This window comes from Eretmochelys imbricata, chromosome 3, assembly GCF_965152235.1.
Source record: "Eretmochelys imbricata isolate rEreImb1 chromosome 3, rEreImb1.hap1, whole genome shotgun sequence".
NCBI lineage: Eukaryota > Metazoa > Chordata > Testudines > Cheloniidae > Eretmochelys > Eretmochelys imbricata.
In genome coordinates this window covers 196,771,850-196,796,707 of record NC_135574.1, presented here as the reverse complement: position 1 = coordinate 196,796,707, position 24,858 = coordinate 196,771,850, and the positions used below count along the sequence as shown (strand labels likewise).

The 24,858-nt window shown below is 41.0% G+C and overlaps 1 protein-coding gene across 4 annotated transcripts in view; it reads left to right on the top strand.

Annotated features, from left to right (window-relative positions):
- EHBP1 (EH domain binding protein 1) overlaps window positions 1-24,858 on the top strand; it is a 320,086-nt gene that overhangs the window by 134,243 nt on the left and 160,985 nt on the right. For all 4 annotated transcript variants that reach the window (XM_077814056.1, XM_077814055.1, XM_077814053.1 and 1 more), the window contains 3 exons: window positions 4,064-4,203; window positions 15,080-15,202; window positions 24,554-24,806. In XM_077814056.1, coding sequence (XP_077670182.1) covers window positions 4,064-4,203; window positions 15,080-15,202; window positions 24,554-24,806 — 516 coding nt within the window. The remainder of the gene's footprint in view (window positions 1-4,063; window positions 4,204-15,079; window positions 15,203-24,553; window positions 24,807-24,858) is intronic.

Genomic DNA, 24,858 nt, shown 5'->3' with positions numbered 1-24,858 from the left:
ATTTGTAGGGTTCCAGGCACTGCATCCCTTGCTTTCAGATGGGCTTGGGTAGAGTGGCTGGCAAGTGTTACAAATTGAGTCAAATGCCCGTACTTGGGCATTCACCAGACTGCTGTGAGGGATCAAGCCATGGAATTATAGGTGTTCTTAGCTTGCTTGGGCAGAGTCTTAGCACTGTCCTTGGCTTTGCATCTTCAGCATTCACTCCTGGAGCAGACTTCTTATCTGATACCCCTCTTGGCAGTGGGGACCCCTCCTTATCCAACTATCTAGACCACAGGTGGCCAAACCGTGGCTCATGAGCTGCATGCAGCTCTTACAGTTAAAGTGCGGCTAGCGGAGCTGCCAGTGCTCTCCCATTCTCCACCTACCAGACTGGAGGGGAGCTCGGGACTTCAGCCCGTGGGGCACGCCTGCTGGGGCATGGCTCGTGAACTTGTGAAGATTATCGTATGCAGCTCGGAGGGTCAGTAAGTTTGACCATCCTTGATCTAGACCCTGAAACTAGTGCTGGCTCCTCCAAACTTCCCCTGCAGCCCTTGCACATTGCCCAGAATCCTACGGAAGGTGTGAGCTGTCTGGCTTACAGTTTCCGTTCTGGGACATGTGATAAGTGTAGCACCTCACACATGCAGACACACTTCGCAGAGGATTCTAAAATACCATTTTTCATTACTTAACAGAGAGAAAGCACCAGAGGGCACAGCTCATTTAGAAAACAACAAACATCCTCAACATAGTGCCCCTCACTCTAGTTCTCCCTTCAGTTGGAGTCCTTGGGGGACTGTCTATAGTTCAGGGAGGCAGGGTTCCCCCATGCCTCATCAGGATTCTGCAGCAGCTTCTCTCTGCTTGAGCTGGTGAAAATGGCTGAAGACCCCAAATAGACAAGCTCCTGGCCTTTTATAACTTTCTAGTCCCTCTGTCATTTGATGCCTGGATCAGGTGCTCAGGTGCTCAGACCCCCTACTTTGTTGCCAGGCAGCCTCTCCCCACACAAACCAATTCTTCTGGATGGGAGGCCACCTGTTGTTTAGGATGTTTGTCTTTGAATCGAGGACCAACCAGATTAATGACCCTCTGTTGTCCGCCTTATATCAGTACCCTTTGGAATTTCAGTCCAACATGGAGGTAAAAGGACAACAGAGAAATGCAAAATGGCATTTGCACCTTGGTAAAAATACATATAGAGAGTTCATAATCTCACACAGAATTGTACAAATTCCCCAAATCATCCCAGCAAACTAGCCCCTTTTTTCTCTCTTTCTTCCTCATGGCAGAATATAGGGCTGGCAGGATAGAGAGGCAATAGGACAGGGAGACTATTGCTAAGGTGGTCTATTTCACATGCTAATTTTTTTCAGGAATGTTAACAGCCTGTGGGCAGCTTTGGCTGTCTTGATGGTATCTGTGGATCCTTCCCAGCCTTATATATCACACTTTTCTACCCCAGAACTGTTTTTGGTACAGGGATTTCCAAACTGTTTCTTCATGTGGGCCAGATTTTGGCACAGAGATTTTCACAGACCACCTATCCTGCCACTCACAATTACACAGACAACTTTCTCTCCCATTTGCCATCTCATAACATCCCTGTGGAAACTACTGACTGTACTGACATGTAAAAATACTAGAGAAGTATTGTATTTATAGCTGTTGTTTAATACAATTTAGCAGCTGGAAATGAGGGAAAGAAGCCATCAGCTGGTTACCAGCCTCCTCTTGCACTATCAACAGGGAACCTCTGTCTTAGACTGCTCGACAATGGTGTTAGACTGATTCATGAAAACAAATCTCTTCAGGACAGCACTTAAGCATGTGCTTAAATTGTATTGAAATTGATGGGACTCAAGAATATACTTAAAGTTAAGCATGGGGTGAGCTTAAGTAAGGGGTTCTCATTACAAATTTTTTGGTGGCCTCAGAGTGCGGCCACCAACTCTTGCTGGTGGTCATGCTGACAATTTTTCCTAAAATACTTAATTAACTTTAGGAAAAACAAATAAATATGCACATATACATGTCCAAATCATTGTAATTTATTTATGTAGGGGTTTTTTCACACTCAGTAATAAAAATAATTTACAGTTTCTATTCTTTACTGGACCTAAACAGAATAGAAACACAAATAAGGCACTTTGCATGTTCTAGTCTTTTTGTTGTTGTTGTTTGTTTTGCTTTTTTGGTTGTGCTTTTTTTTCTTTTTCTAAGACTTGCTAGCTGGTAAGTCTTCTGCTGTGAAAAGTAATATTTGTATGTTTGTTAATATCACTTTTCACAGCAGACTTACTCAGCTACGGCAAGCCCTGGGACAAATTAAGCCCTGAATGGGGAGGCGGACAGGGAGGCAGCGGGGCTCAGGGAAAAACAGGTGGGATGGAACAAGGATGAAGAGAAAGTTGCAGGATTAGCTTTTATCTCCTCCTAGCCATTGTAACTTTGTAAAGTGAGGTTCAGAATCCCCATATCTGTTCTAGACTGGGTTTTATGCTTTTCTAGGGAAAATAATATAACCTGCTACACCCTGACACCAAGGTCCTTAATGAGCTTTATAGTTTTCTTTGCGCCCGGTCTTCGTTGTCTCCAGAGGAATAGTGAACCTGTAATTTATATCCAGTTGTAAAATGTGGTATTCTGGCTGTGCTGATGCTACATTTCATTTAATTTGTTTGGTTAAAGACTAGAATTGAACTTATTAGTTATCCAGACAGGGAGAGTAACATTTGAGGATTGTCCTTCTCAGTATGGTTAGTTGATAGGTTCTTATCTTGGAACTTTCCCCCTCACAGCTACTAGAATATTCTCTAGTTATCAGTTGCCAATGTACGGAATTTACTGTGAAGACTATTTGAAACCAGTAAGAGAGGGACCTTTGTGATTTCTTGGATATTTATTAGTATTAATAATTATTATTTATCTTACAGTGACACTTGGAGGCATCAACTAAGATCAGGGTCCCATTGTGCTATGTGCTTTTCAGATATATAGGAAGAGACTATCCCTGCCCCAAAGAGCTCACAATTTATTTAGTACTGAACTCATTGAGACTATGCAGATGTGTAAAGTTACTCGTGTAAATTTTTGTGCAGGATTTGGGCCTGGTTTGTACTTGATCTTTAGTTTACTGCCATATAGGATGGCTTTTAAAGTAACCTTGTACCATTGTCATGAAAATATATGAGCCCAGGCACAAAATCAGTGCACCCTATTTTACCATGGTTAACTCGTAACATGGAGAGGGGGAAATTAATGATATTTTTTACTTACCTATTTTTAAAGAATTTGCTTTGGGCAAGTAAGTGAATAGACTACTATTGATTAAACAATAGAAAGGTATTAAAATAGTTTAAAAAAATTGAGTCCAACCATGCTTCGAGAATGACACTGTGAACTTGAAGACACATTGGTTGCTATGGAAATAGCACTTTAGAACATTCACTGCTTTAAATCTTTTGTCTGCAGCCATGTTTTCATCAAGATTCGGTTGTAATCCACACTGTAGTGGTGCATTTGTGCAAGGGCAGTAATTGGCCCATAATTTATAAACATTTTTCTTGTTTATGTACTCGTGCATTTAGGAAAGAAACTCTAGTTCACCGACAGTAGTGTGAGTCTGAGGAGAAGGTGGTGGTTCATAGGCACTAGGTCTGACCAAAAACCCTCAGCTTATATTGAACGACCCCCAAAGGGAATAAATTACTGTTCCATATAACTTCAGGACTGATTTAAAAAATTGTAAGAGGAGAGGATTAAATTGACCCTTAATGAAAGCATTTTTTGCTTTTTAAGTTTTTGGCAATGGAAACTTGTAATCTATAAATTAACAGTATGAACATATATATTCATTTCTTGTTCTTATAAATATTCTCAAGACTACTTCCAAAGCCCATCAAAGTCAACTGAAGGCTATCCCTTGACTTCAAAAGGTTTTCGAGCAGGCCCTTAGTAAAGAAAAGGAAACTTCTTTTTGAAAAAATAGTATTTCCCTAAAATACTATCAAATGTGACTTGAACAGTATTGCCTTTTAATGATTTGTTTGATGTATTGGAATTTGTGGTATAGAGATGAAGACATGCAGAGCCTGGCTAGTTTGATGAGTATGAAGCAAGCCGACATTGGAAATTTAGATGATTTTGAGGAAGACAATGAAGAAGATGAAGAGAACAGAGTGAATCAGGAGGAAAAGGCTGCAAAAATTACAGGTTGGTCTTGTCACAAAGGGACATAAATAAAATATTTTTTCCCTATAATCAGGAAAGTTCCATGGATTTTATTCTTCTATTATGTGAATATGCTTTCTTACAAAATAGCAATTTAGGATAATCCAATTGCATATGTCCTGATAGTACAGCTACACATGAGGCTAATTTTTGTGAACTTCAGAGACTTGATTTCTTTGTATCGCATTTTCAGAAGGGGAAGCCAAGGAGAGGTGTAAACAGAGCAGTAGAAGGACAGGAAAAGAGATGGGAACAATCAGGAGGGGAGAAAACAAGAGAGAAAGGGCAGAAATGGATAGAGAGGCCGAATTTGATCATCAGCAAGCAGGAGACTGCTCCGAGGCAGGACCCAATCAGGTTCCCCATAGTGAAAACAGTCTAAAGAATGTTCTGCATTAGATAACTGAGCTATTTCAAGTTACATATTATAGCTAAATGGTTATTGAATTTCTTGACCCCAAAGGGTTTAGTGTGTCCAGGGTGGCTAGTGTGGTGAGTGCAAATCAGATCAGCATGTCCAAACACAAAGATTCCTCCTACGATTGTTATGCCTGTGTATTGTGGCCCCTGTCCCACAATTTCAGGCACAGCTCTCTCCTTTCTGAATTTATGTGTTTCAAGGGTTGAACATATACTGATTAAAGATGACCTGCAAAGGATTAAAATAGATTGGGTTGTATAAAGACGATGTTAAACATTTAGTTTGTGTGGTTTTTTTGGTTTGTTTTTTTTTGAAATGTGTAAGTCATGCTTGTTTTTTCCCTGAGAAATATCAGGACAGTCAGGACAGGTCTTCTCTGATGGACTTGTTGGGGGTCTGAAATGAAAGCTGTCTCTCTTCTCAGCTCTTACCTGAACAATGAAGATGATGAATTGTTAAGAGTTCTTCTCCTTGCTGTTCAAGCATTTGAGTTCAATAAAAATGTCTAATGTAAGAAAAGATTCCAGAAGAGGAAAGATGCCTTTCATGTGCCCTCCATCAGTCATGAAGAGGCAAAAAAAAGGCACAAACACATCCCCTTGTGTATCAGGTTACTTTAAATAAAAAAAGAAAAGAAAAAAGTTAATCTAAATAATTGAATGCCATGTGGTTTTAATAAGATGGGTGAGAGGGTGCCAAGTGGAGCCAAGACCAGCCATGTAATGACTTAGCTGCTGTGTTGGGCCTGTATGGAACAGGATGGCATCTGGGGTTGACTGACAGGTTGCAGAAATGGTTCTCTTGAGTTATTGAGGGCTATTCCTGAGTGTCACAAGAAGTATTGTGGGATTGCATTGGGAAGACTAATTGAATCATTGGAGTTGCATCATTGTTCTTCTAGTCCTCATTAGCACTGAAATGGGTCAGGGAAAAGCAGCTATGACTACTTGGATCTAGTGGTACTTAGAACACCCTTGAAACATTGCAATCACTTTTGTTTAGCTTCTAAACTACTTCAGTTTCTGGTTTAAGGCTTTGATCCTAATCTTTAGAGCCCCAAGCAGGTCAGGACCCAGATATGTCAGTGACCTGATCTCCATCCATGCTCTACTTTTCTGTGACAGTGCAGTTCACAAAGCCCAGGACGAAATGTGTGAGAGACTAAGATAAAGCATTCTTGGTCAAGGGGTGGAATACGACCAGGCTGATCACCTTTAGGACATGCTGCAAGATCCATCTCTGAGAGGAAGCTTTTCCACCATATCCAGAAGGATTTAGGTACATGTACAAAACAGATAAACTATAATCAAGAACAAAAACGCCACAAACCTGAAGCAAGGCCTCCTATAATTAGGGGAAAGAGAAGAGCAGAAAGCTCCATAAAGCCCACTAAAGATCATGGGGGCAGACCTACTTTATCTAGGGAATACCAAGATATTACTGTGATGGTGCAACAGAAAACCCATATGTAGAAAGGCTGACAGATGCAGAGTGCCAGCTTCTGGCTCCCATTTCTATCCCTTTTGCATTGTTCCACTCAAGGGGGATGGAGAGCTTCTCTAACAGGCCAGCCAGGGATTCCTGTGATGTAGGGGGAGTCCCCAGCTGGTCTAAAGCCAGTGTAGTTAAGTCTATGCCATCCACTTTACTTTGCCAAGTGTAGGGACGTTCCTGGGAGGGCCTAGTGTAGCTTACAGCTGCTTAAAGCTGCTTTTTCTCTCCTCCACACACTTACCCTGAATCCTGCACCAGTCGCAGCTTGGACCCACGGTTCTGGCCCAGATAGCGTTCCCGCTCTCTGAACTGGTGATACAAATACCAAGCTTATCTGTTGAAACAAACCTTCTGAATGGCTACTTGGAAGGCAGAAGGATGAATGCCTTTGAGCAAAGAGTATTCCATATCCAGTGCGTACTCAGACTGAGATTTTTCAGGTTTCAGTTTCTTACCATGCAAAACCAGTCTGTTTTTTGTTGTTGTTGTAAATGTTGCACTCTAGGGCTATGTTTACACTACAGCTTATGCTGGCGTAAACTCTAGTGTGCACAGTGCTATGGCGGCGGGAGAGTTTCTCCCACCAACAGCTTCTGCCGCTCAAGGGGGTGGGTTTTTCATGCCAACAGGAGAGCTCTCTCCCGTCGGCGTAGAGTGTCTTCACCACATGTACTGTGTGGCATAGCTGTACCAGTGCAGCAGCAGCGCTGTAAGTGTAGGCATGTCCTAAGACCCACAGGTAAAAAGCCTGAGAGGAAAAGGTCAGCCTCAGAGACCGTTTTGGCTTGTGCTGCAACTGCTGAACTGTGCCATTAGCTGAACATCTCCTGTCTGAAAGAGGTGAAAAAGGGAATTGGGCAGTAAGAGGGAGGGTGGAGGAGAAGAATGGGTAGATGAAATAGCATAAAGAAAGGACAATAAGTAATCAGGAAAAAGTAAATATTACTGTCCTGTTCCAATATCTATTGAAACCAATGTAAAGACGCCCACGGACTTCGATGGAAGTTGGATTGGGTCCTAAAAGCACTACAGTAAATGTACTGAAAGGGGAAACTAAAAACCAAAGGAGGAAAATATCTGCAGTAGAAAAAGAGATTGGAAACATGGGGTTAGACCAGAAGGCACAGCTATTTTGAAAAATGTTCATGATTTTAGAAAAAGTGAAAAAATATAGAAAGATGGAAGAGAAAACAAAGTTGAAGAGGTAGTATGGCACTATAAAAATCAGACTTTTGAAAATTACATTTACAGAACCATTTAAAGCTAATTGAGAATAAGTGCTGTCACCCACTTTGAACACTTGTTTTCTGCCTACATTTTCTCATACATTGCCTGGTTAGGTTATTGCAAAACAAGGATTCCTGACTGTTCTTAACTTCTCTATATATGTTTTCCCAACTGTAAAATAGGGGTAGTAACACTAACTACTTCACAGGGTGTTTTGTGGATTAATTAGTTAATGTTTGTAAGAGCTTTGAAGATGTAAAGTAGCATACTGTACAAATAGTAGTATTAAGTGTTGCCATACTTTTGCCTCAAGGTCTAATCACTCAGAGAGCTGTCTCTTTCATTGTCTGGAGATTGAAAGATAGCTGTACTGAAGGATGTATATGTAGAATTAATTCTGAGGATTTTATTGCAAACTCTGTTCCTTTTACAGAATACTGTGAGCATTGGATTTGGGTCAACATGTGGCTGTAATATAAATAAATAATTGTAATTTCATTATCATGGCAGTTAATGACCCATTCAATAGATAATAGATGAGGGGAGTAAAGAGATTGATCTCTGTTCTATTCCTAGCTCTGCCCTGATTTGGTGTGTGACTTCGGGTGTCACTGAACTTGTGTATGCTTCAGTTTCTTCATCTATAGAATGAGGAAAGCACCTCTCAAAAGCAGTTTGGCATCTGCAGGTTGAAAGCACAATATGAGAACTGAATGTAATAAAAATTGTTGTCACAGAATTGACCCTAAAGTTGAGGTTGCGATAGGCTTTCCATTCTTAGCCCTGTGGGACAGCAGACATGTCCACACCACTACCCAGCAGCTGCAGTAGGGCTGTTTGTATTAGCCTATGTAAATCCTGTTGGGACAAACCCCACAGGAAGTACCATCTCGGAAAGACAAACTGACAGCTTCCCTGATTGGCCCAGGCACCCTATTTAAGCCCAAGAGGAGTTCCAGGAAGTGTCTGTACAACAAGATGGTCTCTCCTGCCAGTTGTAGTAGCAGACCCGCCTCTTGGCTTGATCTTGGACTCCTGACCCTAGGTTCTTCACTCTGTCTTTGACTCCTGGTTCCTGACACCATTCCTGGCCTCTGACTGCCACTGCTCAAACCACTAGACTTGTCCATCACTGCTCTGACCACAAGACCTGACTGCCCAAGCCACAATTGTGACACCCTATTGTCATTACACGGTAACTTAAAAAAAAAAAAAAAAAAAATCCATGAGCCTGAAAATATCTCATGCTTAGTCACAGCCTGGCTTTTTAATTTAATTTTATTTTTTTTAACATTTTAAAAGAAGTCCACTTAACTACTCTGTGTTATGTGAACTTGAAAATAACATACATGTTCCTGTTTGTAATGTAAAGTTACAAACTTTTTAGCTACCGTGTAATTTAAAGAGAGAGATTTTAAAATTGCAGAATTGTCATACTTAAGCCTTAATGAGCACCAGTTCCGTTGACATACTTAAGACATTTGATTCATGATTAAGAAAATTAGTACAGCTATGTATGCTTTATTTCTTCACTTAATGTTTTTGAATAGGCACCCAAGCCCTCATGCAGCAATTAATAGTATGCTGACTGCTGCACCTGCACAGAGACCTGTTGACTTCACTGGTGTTCCATATGCACTCAGCAGTCTGCCCAGATGTGATCAGTTGTGGAGTCTTGAGCCCAAGTGTACTTCAAGCAGAGATCTCTGAAGAATCACACACTGTAATACTGATCATCCCAACCTTCTGACACCTTTACTACTCTTTAATAGCACCTAACCACACAAAAAGTCCCATTTACTTCAGTGGGTTACTTGTAGATGAAGATAATGTGAGTGTGTAGATAATGAGATGTACAAAAGAGGATATAGGCCATAGATTCCTATGCTTCCCATTTCAACGCTCCAAATATAATATAGACCATTTTATCCTGTAATGAGAGACAGTGAAATGCATAAAGGTGTTTAGGGTAGCAGATGGGACCAGATGATTCAAACCACATCAAAGAATTCAGTGTCTGCACCCTGTTTTAACTAGTCATTTGTTCATAGTTATGCTTTATAAGCTTATATTCTGCTTTTCATTTCAGTAAAGAAATACATCTATCAGTCTGTTTTGAGTCCAAAAGAAATCTCAGAATGTAGCTACTACATCTTTCAGATCTCCAGCAAGTCTTTGTATGCTGAAGCTGAACAAGAAGGAGCTTAAGACTCCTAAGCTGACTGATTTCAAATTGACTACTTTTAAGTCCTATAAAACCAAGGCTGTTTAGGAAGCTAATCTGGTTGAGATGTGTTCTGGGATGGCTGCACCATCTTAAGAATAGACTGTACTGCATCTTCCTACTTGGAAATCAGTTACGTATTTATATGGAAGAGTTAGTATGTCTTTGCAAAACATTCAAATCTAAGATTTTTAGTAAAGCAGCTTTTGGCTATATGTCTTAAATATTTAGAGATTCTGTACCAGATCCTTGCTCTGCTTTTGGCTTCTTTGCACCAAAGCATAGTGCGTGGTTTATGTCCAGTGGAAAGGAGTGGTCAAGGAATCTCTGCATCCCACCAGCGTCCAGTTGTAAGAACATCCCCTGATGAGTAAGGCTATGTTTTAGTCATGGGTATTTTTAGTAAAAGTCATTTACAGGTCACTGGCAGTAAACAAAAATTCATGGCCTGTGACCCATCCATGACTTGTACTATATACGCCTGACTAAATCGGGAGGAGGGTTGGCCCAGGGACACCGCGGATGCTGGGGGGGTGGTCCAGGACCCCTGAGGCTGCTGGGGGGGAGGGGGGTTGGCAGGACTGGCAGGCTCCCTACCCGGCTCCGTGCCTCCCAGAAGTGGTGACATCACCCTCCGTCAGTTCCTAGGCGGAGACATGTCCAGGCAGCTCTGCCCGCTACCTCTGTTCCGAGTGCCGACTCTACAGCTTCCATTGGCCGGGAACTGTGGCCAATGGGAGTTGTGGGGGTGGTGCCTGCAGGCAGAGACAGCACACAGAGCCCCCTGGCCACACCTCTGCCTAGGAGCCGAGGGATGTCGCTGCTTCTGGGGAGCCTCCCTGAGGTAAGCACCACCCAGAGCCCTCGCGCCCTCCTGCGCCTCAGCCCTGAGCCCCCCACCCAAACTCCTGCTGCTGCTGGGGGAGGCAGGTGTGGTAGCCCACAACTGCTCCAGCAGCGGTGGCGGGTGCGGCTGGCCTAGGGGCTGCCTGAGCTGCTCAGGCGGCCCATGGGCCAGCTGCACTGGCCACTGCAGATGTCACGGAGGTCCCGGAAAGTCATGTTGTCCCGTGACACACTCACAGCTTTACTGATGAGCTATGGGCAGCCAGCACCAGTTAGAGCAGTGGTTCCCAAACTTTAACAACCAGTGAACCCCTTGCACTAAAATGTCTAGTCTCTTGAACCTCCTCTTAAAAATGAATATTTCCAGGGATTTACCTGAATATAAATTATAAAAGCAGTGATCTTGGAAATATAAAATTCCTTTTTATGACCTGCTTATTACATGCTATTTATTATTAATTATTATTTATCCTTACAGTATTTTTATTACATTATGAAAACGGCAACACTCTTCCAAGATCTCACTTTCATAGCTTGTATCACTTTGAATAAGCCTATTATCAGACAAGGCTCCTATGTTTCATCAAGGAGTATCAGATGTGAAACAGCATTAAGGTATTTAAGAAGCCAACTCAAAGAGTTCTTCCTACACAAGCATTCAGGTCTTGAGCAGTCCAGGCAAACAACACGTTACCACAAAGTTTAAACTTCTTCATAATAATTTTAAAAACAATACTCGCTGCCTATTTAATTTTAAAAGCAGCAAAAAATATCCACCTCCCTTTCCATTTCTTATAAGGATTCTTGAAGTTTAAATCTCCTCAGTGTGATAGATATGCTTGCTTTGATCTGCTTAGTTCTTGGAAGTCCAGGGGCTCTGGGCTGCTGACCCTGTGCTGCCCGGGGTTCCTAGGGACAGTTCTATCCGCCATTAGGGAATTTTTTCCCGAGAACCCCAGTTGGGGAACCATTGAGTTAGAGCAACTGTAACCGTGCCTCAGTGGGTCACAACTGAGGATGCCAAATTCAGGAAGAACTGCTGAGAAACAGGGCAAACACAACCCATATCTTTCATAAGATATACCAAATCAGCCACAAAAGTAAACTCCTATTTCACCACACTGGCTAACAAGAACTCATAAAAGCAGTTTCCTTTGGCATTCCAGTTCTTATGTCACCACTAAAAACACTGGATTCAGAGATGAGTGGTTCTTTACAACCAGTCTCATCAAATGAAAGGTTCTGATCCCAAAGGACCAGCCACACACCCACGTCAATATATAACTTGGATCTTACCCAAAAATCACACTGATGCCAATCCTTTAGTATTTAAAATCTAAAGGTTTATTCATAAAAAGAAAGAAAGGTGAGAATTAAAGTTGGTTAAAAGAATCAAATACATACAGTAATTGCAAAGTTCTTGGTTCAGGCTTGTAGCAGTGATGAAATAAACTGTTGGCTTAGTAAGTCTCTGGTTGCTTCCAAATCATTGAAAGGACCTCATTCCCAGGGTGAGAATGCTCCCATTAGTGTAAGTCCGCAGTCCAGAGATCTGAGCAGGACAGGGGCAAAATGGAGGTGTTTCCAGGGCCATTTATATCCTCTGCCATGTGGATGGAAACCCATTGTTTCAAACAAAAACCTCAGCACAGGTAGTGGAGAATGACAGGTGACCAGATAGTGTTTGGAGTCACATGGGCAAGTCACATGTTCGTCCCCATTTTGCTCAGTCATTGCAGGAAGCCATTACCTATATTCCAGACAGCACATTTATAGGACAGTCCACTCAGTGTAGATGGGTGTCTCCCATGGTCCATTGTGAGTTGAGTCCTTTTGATGGGCCACTCAATTAGAATAGTCCCTCCAAGATGTGCTGGCTAACTATCTTGTGGGCGTTACCCCAGAAGCAAACATTTGAAATCCAGGTAGAGAGCCAATATTCATAATTTCAAATACAAAAATGATACATGCATAGACATAGCATAATCCTAATCAGCAAATCATAACCTTTTCATAGACATCTTACGTGCCACATCTTATACAAGATTTGTTTCAAATATATAATAGTGGTTGCAACAATGATCTATATAGTCATATTTTGATCCGATACCATCACAGCAACACTGATGTTGCTCAATTTTCACCTCTCTGTGATTTGTTACTTTTCTTATCATTTTGGAAAATAGAGATTTCTATTTGAGTAACTTTATTTTCCAGTGGTAGTTTTACTTTTCCCAGACTATATACAAACTATATACGGTGTAGTTAAGGTTGAGTACATATCAGTAACTTAAAGGTAAAACATTCCAAGATCATAGAATATCAGGGTTGGAAGGGACCTCAGGAGATCATCTAGTCCAACCCCCTGCTCAAAGCAGGGCCAATCCCCAATTTTTGCCCCAGATCCCTAAATGGCCCCCTCAAGGGCTGAGCTCACAACTCTGGGTTTAGCAGGCCAATGCTCAAACCACTGAGCTATCACTCCACCCAATCTCAAAAGCCTTTTCTCCACCTTGTGATGACAATTGTATGACATTACCATACAATTCTGCTTAATGCATAATAATTCATAGTCCTGTATTGAACTCATTTTTAAAGATGTATTAGATCATTATTTTTTTAACTCATGTTTTTTCTACAAGGTCGAGTAAATACTGTAAATTTGGGAGGATACACTGTATCCTTCATCTGTAACTGGTTGAATCCCTGCTTTAAATGCAAACTCAACTCAAGCTTAATTATGGAGTCATGAGTGGTGCTTCCATAATACTTTCTTCACTGTTTTTAGTATTTTGTTTGATCGTAAATTGGTGGCATACGAATTGCCATTGCTTTTCCTATTGTTTTATCATCATGTCTTAATTTCTTCCAAGCATCATTTTAAGCAAGTGCACAAAGCCTCAAACAGGGGTTCTCAAACTGGGGGTCGGGCCCCCTCAGGGGGTGGTAAGGTTATTACTTGGGGGGTCCCGAGCTGTCAGCCTCCACCCCAAACCCCACTTTGCCTCCAGCATTTCTAATGATGTTAAATATATAAAAAAGTGGTTCTGATTTATAAGGAGGGGTCACACTCAGAGGCTTGCTGTGTGAAAGGGGTCACCAGTACTAAAGTTTGAGAACCACTGGCCTAAAAGTAACAGTACACAGATTATCTTAACTCCATTAAGGTTCCTTTTGAGTTATTTGGTTCTGTTTTAAAATGTTGGTTTCAGAGCTATTCCCAAAGGGCCAGATCCTGCCCTTAAATCGCCTCGCCATCTATCCAATGAATAAGGTATTACTGAGAATAAAAATGGCAGAATTGGGCCCTAAATTACTGCAGCCTGTTTTGTTCCGTACTATGTTTAATGACCATGTTGTTTACAATTATTATTAAATTGGGTGTATCTTAGGTGGAAAATTGATAGAGATTGGTTCTTAATGAGGCATAATCAAAGTGTATATGCTGTAGCCTCAAACTTTTTGTATTAAGCTGACTTTATACTATTAATTTCAAGTTTTACTTACCAACAGGAAAACTGTTAAAATAATTATATTTAGCATACCTAGTTTTTGGATTAATGTCTGTGTTCATTTTAAGTTTTTTGTTAATCTTGAGACTGCTGGTCGCGGGCACCCATCAAAAATTTTTCAGTGTGTACCTTATTGTGTTCCTTCTTGTTAAAATAGTGCTGAAGTGTTCCATACAGGTGCATAGGTGTATTATATATCACTGTAATGATTCATTCTGAATGTATTCTTTTCATTAACAATAAGTGTCCTCTCTTTCCCTGTTTCTCTAGTAATAGCATGCTTTCTACAGCTTTTTCTTTAAATAACCCTACCTTACATTTGTCTTGACTGGCTTCTGTTTACAGAAATTGTAAACCAGTTGAATGCTCTGAGCAGCTTAGATGAAGATCAAGATGACTGCATAAAGCAAGCAAATATGCCTTCAGCTAAATCAGCCAGTTCCTCTGAAGGTCTATGAGCTTTCCTCCTTTCTTTCTGTTTCTGATTGTCTGTATTTACTGTGACCTGTTACCTTTTGACTTCTGCTTGTATTCAGCTGTCAGTTTTATCATTGTGCTTTCCATCCAATGTGATTTTCAGTAATTTGTAGCACATCCAACAGGTAACAACATGATAGAGTGTCTCTCTTCAGCCACTGCATTGTCACATGATTGTGAATAGGAAAGAAAAACCACATCATTAAAACACAATTTGTGCAGTGAATAATGCCTAACCATTATAACTTGACAAAAAGTTCCTTCTCTGACTTTACATGAATGTTGCATGCAAAGAAGAGAATTGACAGTGAACGAATATACGAATCATTCATATTTTGAAATCAAGTTGCTATATTTAGCTTTCTAGATCCACTGCAAAATTTATTGAATCAAATTAGGTCCAGAAGGCCGCTGTGGCAGTGTAGTGGATTAGTACTCATCAGTGAACATCTATTTTATTCAATTAATTTCTTCTGGCTGGAAACATTGGTGTGCTACAAAATACATTAGTTTAGTTCTGCACTTGGTGATGTGGTCCAGTTCACTGTTCTCAGGGACCACTGATGTGAATTTTCTGAATTTGAAATGTGTTTTGTGAACAGTTAGTATCCAGGGCTGGCTGTGACCACACTGAATCAATACTTCATTTTTTTCTAGAACTCATCAACAAGCTTAATTTTTTGGATGAAGAGGAACAAGAATTGGCCAATTCCAGTTCGAATCCATTTGAAGACCCTGATGCAGCAGAATTAAACCCATTCGAAGATCCTGATGCAGAAGGTGGTGAATTCATTTTCACACAATTAATCATTATTTACAGACTCATTAATGAAGCATAATTTTTTTTTCCTAAGGTTACAAACTAAAATGGTTGTTCTGGTAAAAACTAACATTATTACATGCACCCAGGCAGCAGTATCAGGAATGTTAATTGCCAATGGAAACTGAACATCTGCTTCTCCAATGATATGTCAAATTGAGGCTTCTTCTCTCTTCGTCTAGTGGTTCCACTAAATAGTGATTGTCTAATGGTAGGGATAATGCCAGAATTCTGGCCAAATAACACATTTGCAGTCTTACAGTAGCAGCCGTACCGCTGGGCATATGCCTTTTTTTAATCACACCATGACAACACTAGAATACAATTAATTGTTCTGAAGTTGTTTGGAGTTGTTAGTGTGTGAAAATTGCCATATAAAGTCAGTGTATATAGAGTACAACAAAACATAGTAACAAATATATAAAATATGTGAATGAAAATAGTGCTTCCAAAAGGTGCCAGATTGACAAATGTGGAGCCTGAAGCCTTCTACCTAGGCACAAAGAGGATCGTCAGGGAAAATTTCCCCATGCTCCCTGTGACGGATCCACAGGTCCGGTGCTCTTGAACAGCTCTGGAACAGTCCTTGGCAGGAATCCCTTTAGTAGCCCAGACCTACTTTAGGGTCACACTCCCACTAGGGAAAGCCACTTGATTTACCGCCTCCTTAGACTGAACCTCGGAGCCTTCAGCTTCACACTGGGAGCTCCCTTCAGTGAGTCCACCTGAGTTGGACACCTGAGAGAGACTTGTACACCCCAAGCAAGCAATGCACCTCCACCTTCCTTAAACTGGAGTGACTCTCAGCCAGCGTTGTAAAAGCAGAAGGGTTTATTAGGTGCCCAAACACAGCGTAGAAAGTCCTCGGTTAACATAGAGAACAGAAAGTAACAGCATAGTCCTTGATCAGTCCCAGAGCACAGAGCCCTCTTGACCCCTCTTCAGTCCCATTCCAGGAACATCTCCTGCTTCCAGCAGCCCACACTTAACAACCCCACAAGGCCCCTCCTTGTTCCTGTTCCCAGGCAAACATTGTCACCTCGCTCTGCTCCTTTGTTCTCCAGTTGGTTATACCTGGCTGGCTTCCTGCAGAGGGCTGGCCATCCATGGTCGCTAGTTGCCATATGCCAAATGTCTGGGCAGGCCATTGCCTTCTTGGGCTCTCCAGGGGCATGGGGACCCAGGTCCCAGACAGCGAGGCATCAATCACCCCTGTATCTCTAGGTCTCTGCAAAGAGTCAACAACCTTTTCCCACCATCTAGTTAATCAGGCATCACATAGGGAAAACTGAGGCACGCACACAGTATTGATACAAAATATTAAGAAAAATTCCCACTCTGTCACACTCTCCCATCAGTGTACCTTAATTCTGACCTGAGAGCCATCTCTAAGGGTAAGAAGATTGTTCAGCTGCCATGCCCACTCAGCCCTTGAGCTCTCTGATTGGTGCCCGTTAGCGGAGTGGTAACTAGGTGAATGGATTGAAACCTACCAAACTCATTTCACACAAGTCACTGACCAGCTTTCATATAGTGACAGTTGTTGGTCATTATCAGCCTGGGCTAGGCTTGGCAACATAAAAGTGAAAAGCAATTACGAATCCACTGAACTACCCAGTCCATGTTCCCCTCTTTATGTTTCGGATAGAAGTTTAAAATGCTGCTGTTTGGTTGTTATTGGTAATAGAAATAATAAACATATTTTCATAAGACATTCTGTGAAGGAGTGGACAAAAAGACCACTGGACCAATCCTGAGTGCTCCCCTTTGTTTTGTACAGTTTCCAAATGCTTCTTTCTTCCCGTATTTCTCTACCCCTTTTTTTAAAAGCCCTTACTCGCTGACATTTCACGCTTCATTTGGTCTTTTATAAACATATATGTGTTTTGTAACCTTTTCATGAAGTAATCTTACCTAACCCCTTTTTTGCTGCCAATTTTATCGTTTTCAGATCTTGTTCTTTGGGTTTATGAAGCTTACTTGCTTCTAACATTTTGCAAATGTGTAGCGCTTATTTGGATCGGTTTTTACAATTCCTTTTATCACTATAAAATCCAGCTGGGTCACTAAAATCACCTTCCCATTGAAATAGGACCATCTCCTATCTCTTTTTAAAACGTATCCCTCTGAGGCCTTGAAGTTTTGATAAATCTTTGTAGCATGTTCAATCAATTATACCCTTCATTGGTTTCAGAGTAGCAGCCGTGTTAGTCTGTATTCGCAAAAAGAAAAGGAGTACTTGTGGCACCTTAGAGACTAACAAATATATTTGAGCATAAGTTTTCGTGAGCTACAGCTCACTTCATCGGATGCATCGGATGCTGTAGCTCACGAAAGCTTATGCTCAAATATATTTGTTAGTCTCTAAGGTGCCACAAGTAATCCTTTTCTTTTTGCTTTATTGGTTTATAATTATGTCATTGTTCCTGGCAGTACAGGGAAATAACACCTTATTCTATTCTTTTTCTTATACTTCCCTCATCACCATAGCATCTGAGCACCTTTCAGTAGTGCATTAAGTAACGCTGTCACATGTGGTTCATTCTGTCTTTCCTCCATCCCCCGCTGGGGAGGATTGTGCATGCAGTGTAATGTCTTGGTAGGCTTGGCTTTTGGTATTTTTAAAAAAACGTGTATGCTGCTGTATGTGTGTTATAGAATGCATGTGCAATTTGCACTGGGAAAGGAAGGTCGTCAGGTTTGTGATGGGTCTTAGTTCCTGTGGGAACTTAGCATCTGATTCTGCAGATACTTAACTGCCAGGCATAATGCATACTTCTGTGAGAAGTTCCCGTCAGTGGAGCCATGCCAGGTACAGTTGGCAGGAGCTGGTGCAAAAGCGGGCAGTGTGTCAATTGTAAATAGTACATCAATCTGTTCTTTTGTCTCTCCTACCTTTGCAGGTTTATTACTTGGCTACTCAAAATTATTGTGGGTTTGACCCTTGGTGTGCCAAGTTGCAGCTCAGTAGCAGATATAATTATTATTACCCATTTAAAGACTTTAAAACCAACAAAATATTGAATTGATTCAAACTACGAACAGGAGCCTAAATTTTCAAAATGATTATGGGTGTCTCAATTTTTGAATCCCCAATTTGAAATAACCCAACATGCCTTGATTTTTCAAGGGCAGATGTTCACCATTTCTGACACCCTTTAAGATGTCCCAAGTTGAGTCCCCAAAAAGTGAGACACCCAAGATCACTAGTCACTTTTGAAAATTAAGACAGCTGTCCTTACCTAGAAAGTATGCAGCTTTCAAAATTAGGTATTGAGTTATTATCCCATAATATAATTTGATCTGGATTGACATTGTTTTCTAAAGACTGAAATGTTTTATGAAGGCTTTGACAAATGGCCACAGAATGTTTTACATTTACTGGCCAGTCTTGAAGGGTTTAAGAGACCCATCGTGGGTACAGATGTAGGGTTCAGGAAGGTCTGGAATTCCAGAGTGGAGCCAATGTCGACCTTTCTCAGACCTCTGTGGTTTGCCTGTGACTTGTCCCTCTGTTGCAAGGTCCGTTTCTTTGCACCAGGGGGTGGGAGGCTGAGAGGACCCTCTCTCAATGCCTCCATGAAGATGGAGAAAAATAAATAGGAATCCAGGATTGTTAGTATGGGAGAGAGGGAGAAGAAGGAGAGAAATAAGAGCCAAGTTTAACTAGGCGCCTGCCACTGTCTGGAAAACCCTATACTTATCTGCAGAGTTGCAAGCTGCAAGGAGACCTGAAAATGATTTTGACAAAGTTCCATCAGTTTTAGCATATGTGTGAAATAAATTAAATCTTTTAACTAATTGTATGGTGGAGGTTCTTCTCAGCCTGGCATTTTAGGGTGCTCTACGTATTGGGCTACATCCTGTCGTCCATACTCAGACAACTAATGGGAGTGAAAACCCTAGTAAGGGGTGCAGAATTTGGCCCATAATGTTGAAGCTGAAGGGACTTGCAGAAACTATTCGTATTTTTCATTAAATTCTATGAAATAAAAAACAAATATGTAAAGCCTTGTTTTCAGGAGACGCTGTCAAGCTAATTTTTAAAAAATAGTGTAAAGCATACTTTTAAAAGATATTGTTTTCCTGCATGTCTTTTCTTTCAGGATTTTCCCTAATATGCTTTTTGATTCTGCAGTGCAAATTTTAAAAGAATTCCTGAACGCTTACACCCTAACAGAAGCAAAACTGCACACAGACTGTATCTCATCATGAAATGCTTAAACAGTACTACATGAAAGCGCTCTAGGGAACCTTTAGTGCATACTGGTTGTGTCTACATGGACCAATTAATGTGCAACACATTACTGCGCTTTAGATATCCCCCCGCCATGTACCCCATTACACCACTGTGTAGACATGCCCTATGATAATTACAAGGCTGCCCAGTGCTGTGAGGAGATTGAATCTAGGACAGATGGGCAAGAGAGGCAGGTGGTTCTGCCAGATGCCTGGATTGCCTTATTTCGAAAAGGCTGTCCTTTGTTGATGCAAACATCTGCTGGGTGTATAGCTCACTAGGGGGTAAGTCTCCAACAGGAGTCAAAACTCTTGGACCTGCAGAAGGAGCCGGGGTAAGAAACAGAGGTACTGAAGCCAGGGACCCTGTCTTGTGATAGTGAGGCAGTAAGCCTCCGTGTCTAACACTAAATTAGTACATTTCCAGAGAGACTGTGTAAAAATCAGAGGTGTTACATAATGTGGAACCATGACATAGTCATAGGGGTCTACTCTTTTGGACTCAGTTGCAGGGTTGGTTCTTGTGCACTCCCATGAGAAAATATTTAAGAGCTAAAAATAATTTTAAAATAGAAAAGGCTTTGGTTAAAAATTAGGCAAAGGTTCAACATAAATAATACAACTTCAACTAATAATTAAGGCTACGATTTAGTCACGGGTATTTTTAGTAAAGGTCACAGGCAATAACCAAAAAGTCACGGCCAGTGACCTGTCCCTGACTTTTACTAAAAATACGCCTAACTAAATCTTACCTGCTAAGAGGAGGGGGCAGTGCTCCAATGGACGCTGCTGCTCCTGGTGTGGGGGCCCAGGGCCCCACCACTGCTGCTCCGGGGGGCATGGCCCATGGCCCCACTGTCCTTGCCGCTCCTGCGGGCTGGGGTGGCCCTGGGCTTTGCCACCACTGCTGCTTCTCTGGGTAGGGGCAGCCTGGGCACCGCTGCTGGTCCCGGACTGCTGCTCCAAGGAGCAGTTGCCTGGGGCCACCGGAGCAGCAGTGCGGCTGGCCCCAGGGGCTCCCCAGCTGCTTGGGCGAGCGGCCCTGGGGTCAGCCGCTGCAGCTGCGGAATCCGTGACCTCCGTGAAAGATTCGCAGCCTTACTAATAAGGCATATGTCTATCATCACCCTTCCTATTTTCTTCATAGAATCATAGAATATCAGGGTGGAAGGGACCTCAGGAGGTCATCTAGTCCAACCCCTGCTCAGAGCAGGACCAATCCCCAATTAAATCATCCCAGCCAGGGCTTTGTCAAGCCTGACCTTAAAAACTTCGAAGGAAGGAGATTCTACCACCTCCCTAGGTAATGCATTCCAGTGTTTCACCACCCTCCTAGTGAAAAAGTTTTTCCTAATATCCAACCTAAACCTCTCCCACTGCAACTTGAGACCATTACTCCTTGTTCTGTCCTCTTCTACCACTGAGAATAGTCCAGAACCATCCTCTCTGGAACCACCTCTCAGGTAGTTGAAAGCAGCTATCAAATCCCCCCTCATTCTTCTCTTCTGCAGACTAAACAATCCCAGTTCCCTCAGCCTCTCCTCATAAGTCATGTGTTCCAGACCCCTAATCATTTTTGTTGCCAAAATCATATGTTGCATCGCATTACCCTCGTTCCCTTTGTATGTTTATCTTTTGAGGCCAGGTCCCACAAGCATGACAGTGTGGCTGTGGTTCAGTAAATCACATAAATACATGAGTAGCTGTAAGCGTTGAGTCACTGATTTCAGTGGTCATACTCATGTCCTTAAAACTACGTACATACTTAACACGTTCTTGGATTGAGGCCATAAGCCTGTAAGCTCTTGGGAGTGGGTCTCTTTTTTCATATGTGTTTCGACAGGACCCTGATCCTGTCGCGGCATTTGGGTGCTACCGCAATATAACTAATATCATTGAACGTCTTTTTTTAACTTAGAAGAAATGAAAAATTAAATTTAAAAAATTAGGGCTCTGACACAAGCTGGCAGAAGCCAGGAAAATCAAATTGAAGACTGACTATACACTGAGTTGCAACATATGAGTGATTTCACATACTACATTGTTACAAGACTCTTGCTTGACCTCAGTACAATAGTTTGTTGTTCTGAAATAAAGTTTCAGCAATAACTCTGGATTCCTTTGCTTCAGTCAGTTTACCTTTAATCCTTTAGCATTATTATAATGTTCCTTTCTCTGTTTGAATCCAGTTAGACTGAAGTTATTAAAACTATTTAAAAACTTTTCTTCTAAGCCAAAACTTTAATGTTACTTTATATTACTAAAGGGAGATGTAACCTGTTTAGAAGCACGCTTCCTTTTTAGCTTTATGTAGGATTAGTAACATATGTATGTACAGCCCAGATTATTTTTTTTACTGTAACAACATTAAACTCAAAAATTCTGAATAATTAGTTAATGTTTGTAAAGGATTATATGAGTGCTAAGTATTTTCACTAGTGATTGATTGTTTATAAGTCTAAAAATAACTTTTTTTCAAGCAACCCTTTCTTGCCTCTCATCCATTTTTTTAATCCAGGGCATCAATTATCTTTATTCAAGTCTCATTTTAAACACCAACCTTTAATTTGGAGCAATGTTAAATGCCTTTTGAAAATGTAAATATGGCTAAATCTACTAACTATTGAATACAATAGAGCTAAATTTAACTACGGTATATGTTAGATTGCATTGGTTTCACTCAAGGAAAAATAGATTGCAGATCACATAAGATTTTTAAAGGGATTTTTGTATGTAAAGTGCCTGAATAATCATTGGTAGTTGGAAACACTCCATAATTAAGAGGTATAGAATATAGTAATAAAATGTCATATATATTCACCAGGTAGAACCTGCAGCGCAATTTAGTGAAGTCCATTTTTTGTGCTGTTGATCTTGTCCTTAATCATACAAGTGTGCTTATCTTCTCTGTACCCATCTTCAGTTTAAATAAGGCTGGGACAGTTATATGATCTGTAGGTCTCATTCCTTTATTGTGGGAAATACATAGTTAATCCCTTTTTATTCTCACCTCTTCTGACAGTAGCAATATTTCAGAGTGGGCAGATGAGCTGTCTCTTCTGAGACAGACAGCCGTGAAAGGGCCTGTAACAAAATATGCTCTTATACCTCTTGGAATTCAGATGTGAAAGGTTCACTGGCTCAAGGAACAGGAGTCCTGAGATTCTTCCTAAAATGAGATCTCTCAAGCTTCTTACCTGTAGCTCTCAAGTAGGATGAACCAGGGATGAGATGGAGGTCCCATTGCACTTGCCACTATATAAATGTACAGGAGACAGTCCTTGCCCAAACACTTTATAATCTAATTTAAGACAAGACACAAGTGAGTGTGACTAACAATAGGAGCAAAGTGTAAATGAGAATAAAGTTACACAGTAATACATTCCTGTGGTCAAAGGCTTGCTATGTACGCAACTTGATGGTTCATCCTGGTAACCTCAGAAAATTCAGGTCTGGTCTACAGTGGGGATTTACCTTGACTCCAGCCATCAGCGTGCAAATCCCTAACCTAAATTGGATAAATCGCTGTAAACCACAATTTACACTGGTTTCAAGTGGGAATAAGCTCCAAGAAGCACAAGTGGCAGCTTTGCTTGTCTATACTGGCTAGTCATCAGTGGCTGTACTGGGGCAAATCCTAAGTGTGGACAAGGCCCTTTTGGGGAACTTTGGGCTCTAGTGCAATACAAATAATAAATAATATTGTCTGTCTTTTAAATTGAAATGATCTATTATGTTCAACCCAGTAATTTGAAAGCTCAAAAAATAAAGGGCACTTCACATCATGAATAAACTGTGAATTGTTATTGCAAATAAAGTTTTTGGTTTTTTTTTTTTGTTAAAACTGCTAGTAAAGAGCCTGCTTGCATGGGGTGAGAGCTCACTTTCCTGCAATAATGCCATCTTGTCAGAGCAGTAGTAAGATGAATTCCTGACCATTTATGACTGCAAGAATAGTGGGGTTAGTCCTGATAAATTTCAGTGTGGTTAACATTCTCTGTCTATGTATGTTTTCATATTGTTCCAGTCACAAAGATATCTGCCAACAGTCTCTGCTAGTGTAAAATTCTTCCTCTGTTGCTGGAAAGAATTGTGTAGAGTTGCTGGCTATAAATCCCAAACTATGTATTATTAATCTGATTGCGTATCTCTTTAAGGATAATTTAAATTTGTTGTAATAGAGAGAGTGTATTTACTATTGTTATCAAAAATCTACGGCAGAAGTTCTGATATGTATACTAAAAATGTGTAATTAGTCATTAACTTGCTTAATAAATGATTTTCCAGTGTTACTAGATCATGTGTTTTAAATAAGACATGGAGGGGTCCCAATCCCTACCACCACTTAAGGGCCTACAAAATGTCATTTCATTTAGGAAATCATTATAAATTATAAGAGTACAAAGAAGCATTTAAAGCATTATTGTTGGGACCTGAATAACCTAATTGGGAAAATCCGTTTAAAGAAAATCACATCTATTGAGATCCTATTTACATGAGTGAGTGAGGGACAAATGACTAATATGGCTGAAAGAAGTTTTGGATAAGTGGGAAATTTCTCAAAGGGTGTGACTACACTGCAGTTAAACACCCATGGCTGGCCTGTGCCAGCTGACTCCAGCTCGGGGCTAAGGAGCTGTTTAATTACAGTATAGATGTTTGGACTCAGGCTGTGGCTCAAGCTCTGGGGACACTCCCGCCTTGCAAGATCCTAGACCCTGGGCTCAAGCGCAAGCCCAGATGTCTACAGTGCAATTAAACAGCCCCTTAGCCTGAGCCCTGCGAGCCCGAGTCAGCTGCCATGGGCCAGGCGCAAGTGTTTAATTGCAGTGTAGACATACCCAAAGTGTTTAATATCCTCCCTCCCTGCCCCTCAGGGGACATTACCTTTCACAGCTTATTTTTGGCTAAACAAGGTCACACTGTAAATAAAGCATTAATATTCACTTCAAGGCAAAGACCTTAGATTCCAAGTTTCAGTTCAGATTAAAGCCCCATAAAATATAAAGATCTGCTAAAATAGTTTTGAATTTATTTTGTATTAAATAATCTTTTTAAAATGCTTTTTATAGAACACGATACTGAAACAGCTTCATCTTCAAAACCAGAAGACTCTTACTATGGTGATAATTATAATCCCTTTAAAGAGGAAGGTGCTCCAGAGTACTTGAACCCATTTGATGAGCCAGATCCTGAACCTGAAACGTTTGTAACTATCAAAGATTCTCCTCCACAACCTGCAAAAAGGAAAAATGTAAGACCGGTGGACATGAGTAAATACCTCTATGCAGATACTTCTAAAACTGAAGAGGAAGAGTTAGATGAGTAAGTATAATATTTGTAATATTTCATCTTGAAGCAATCTTAAAGTATTAGT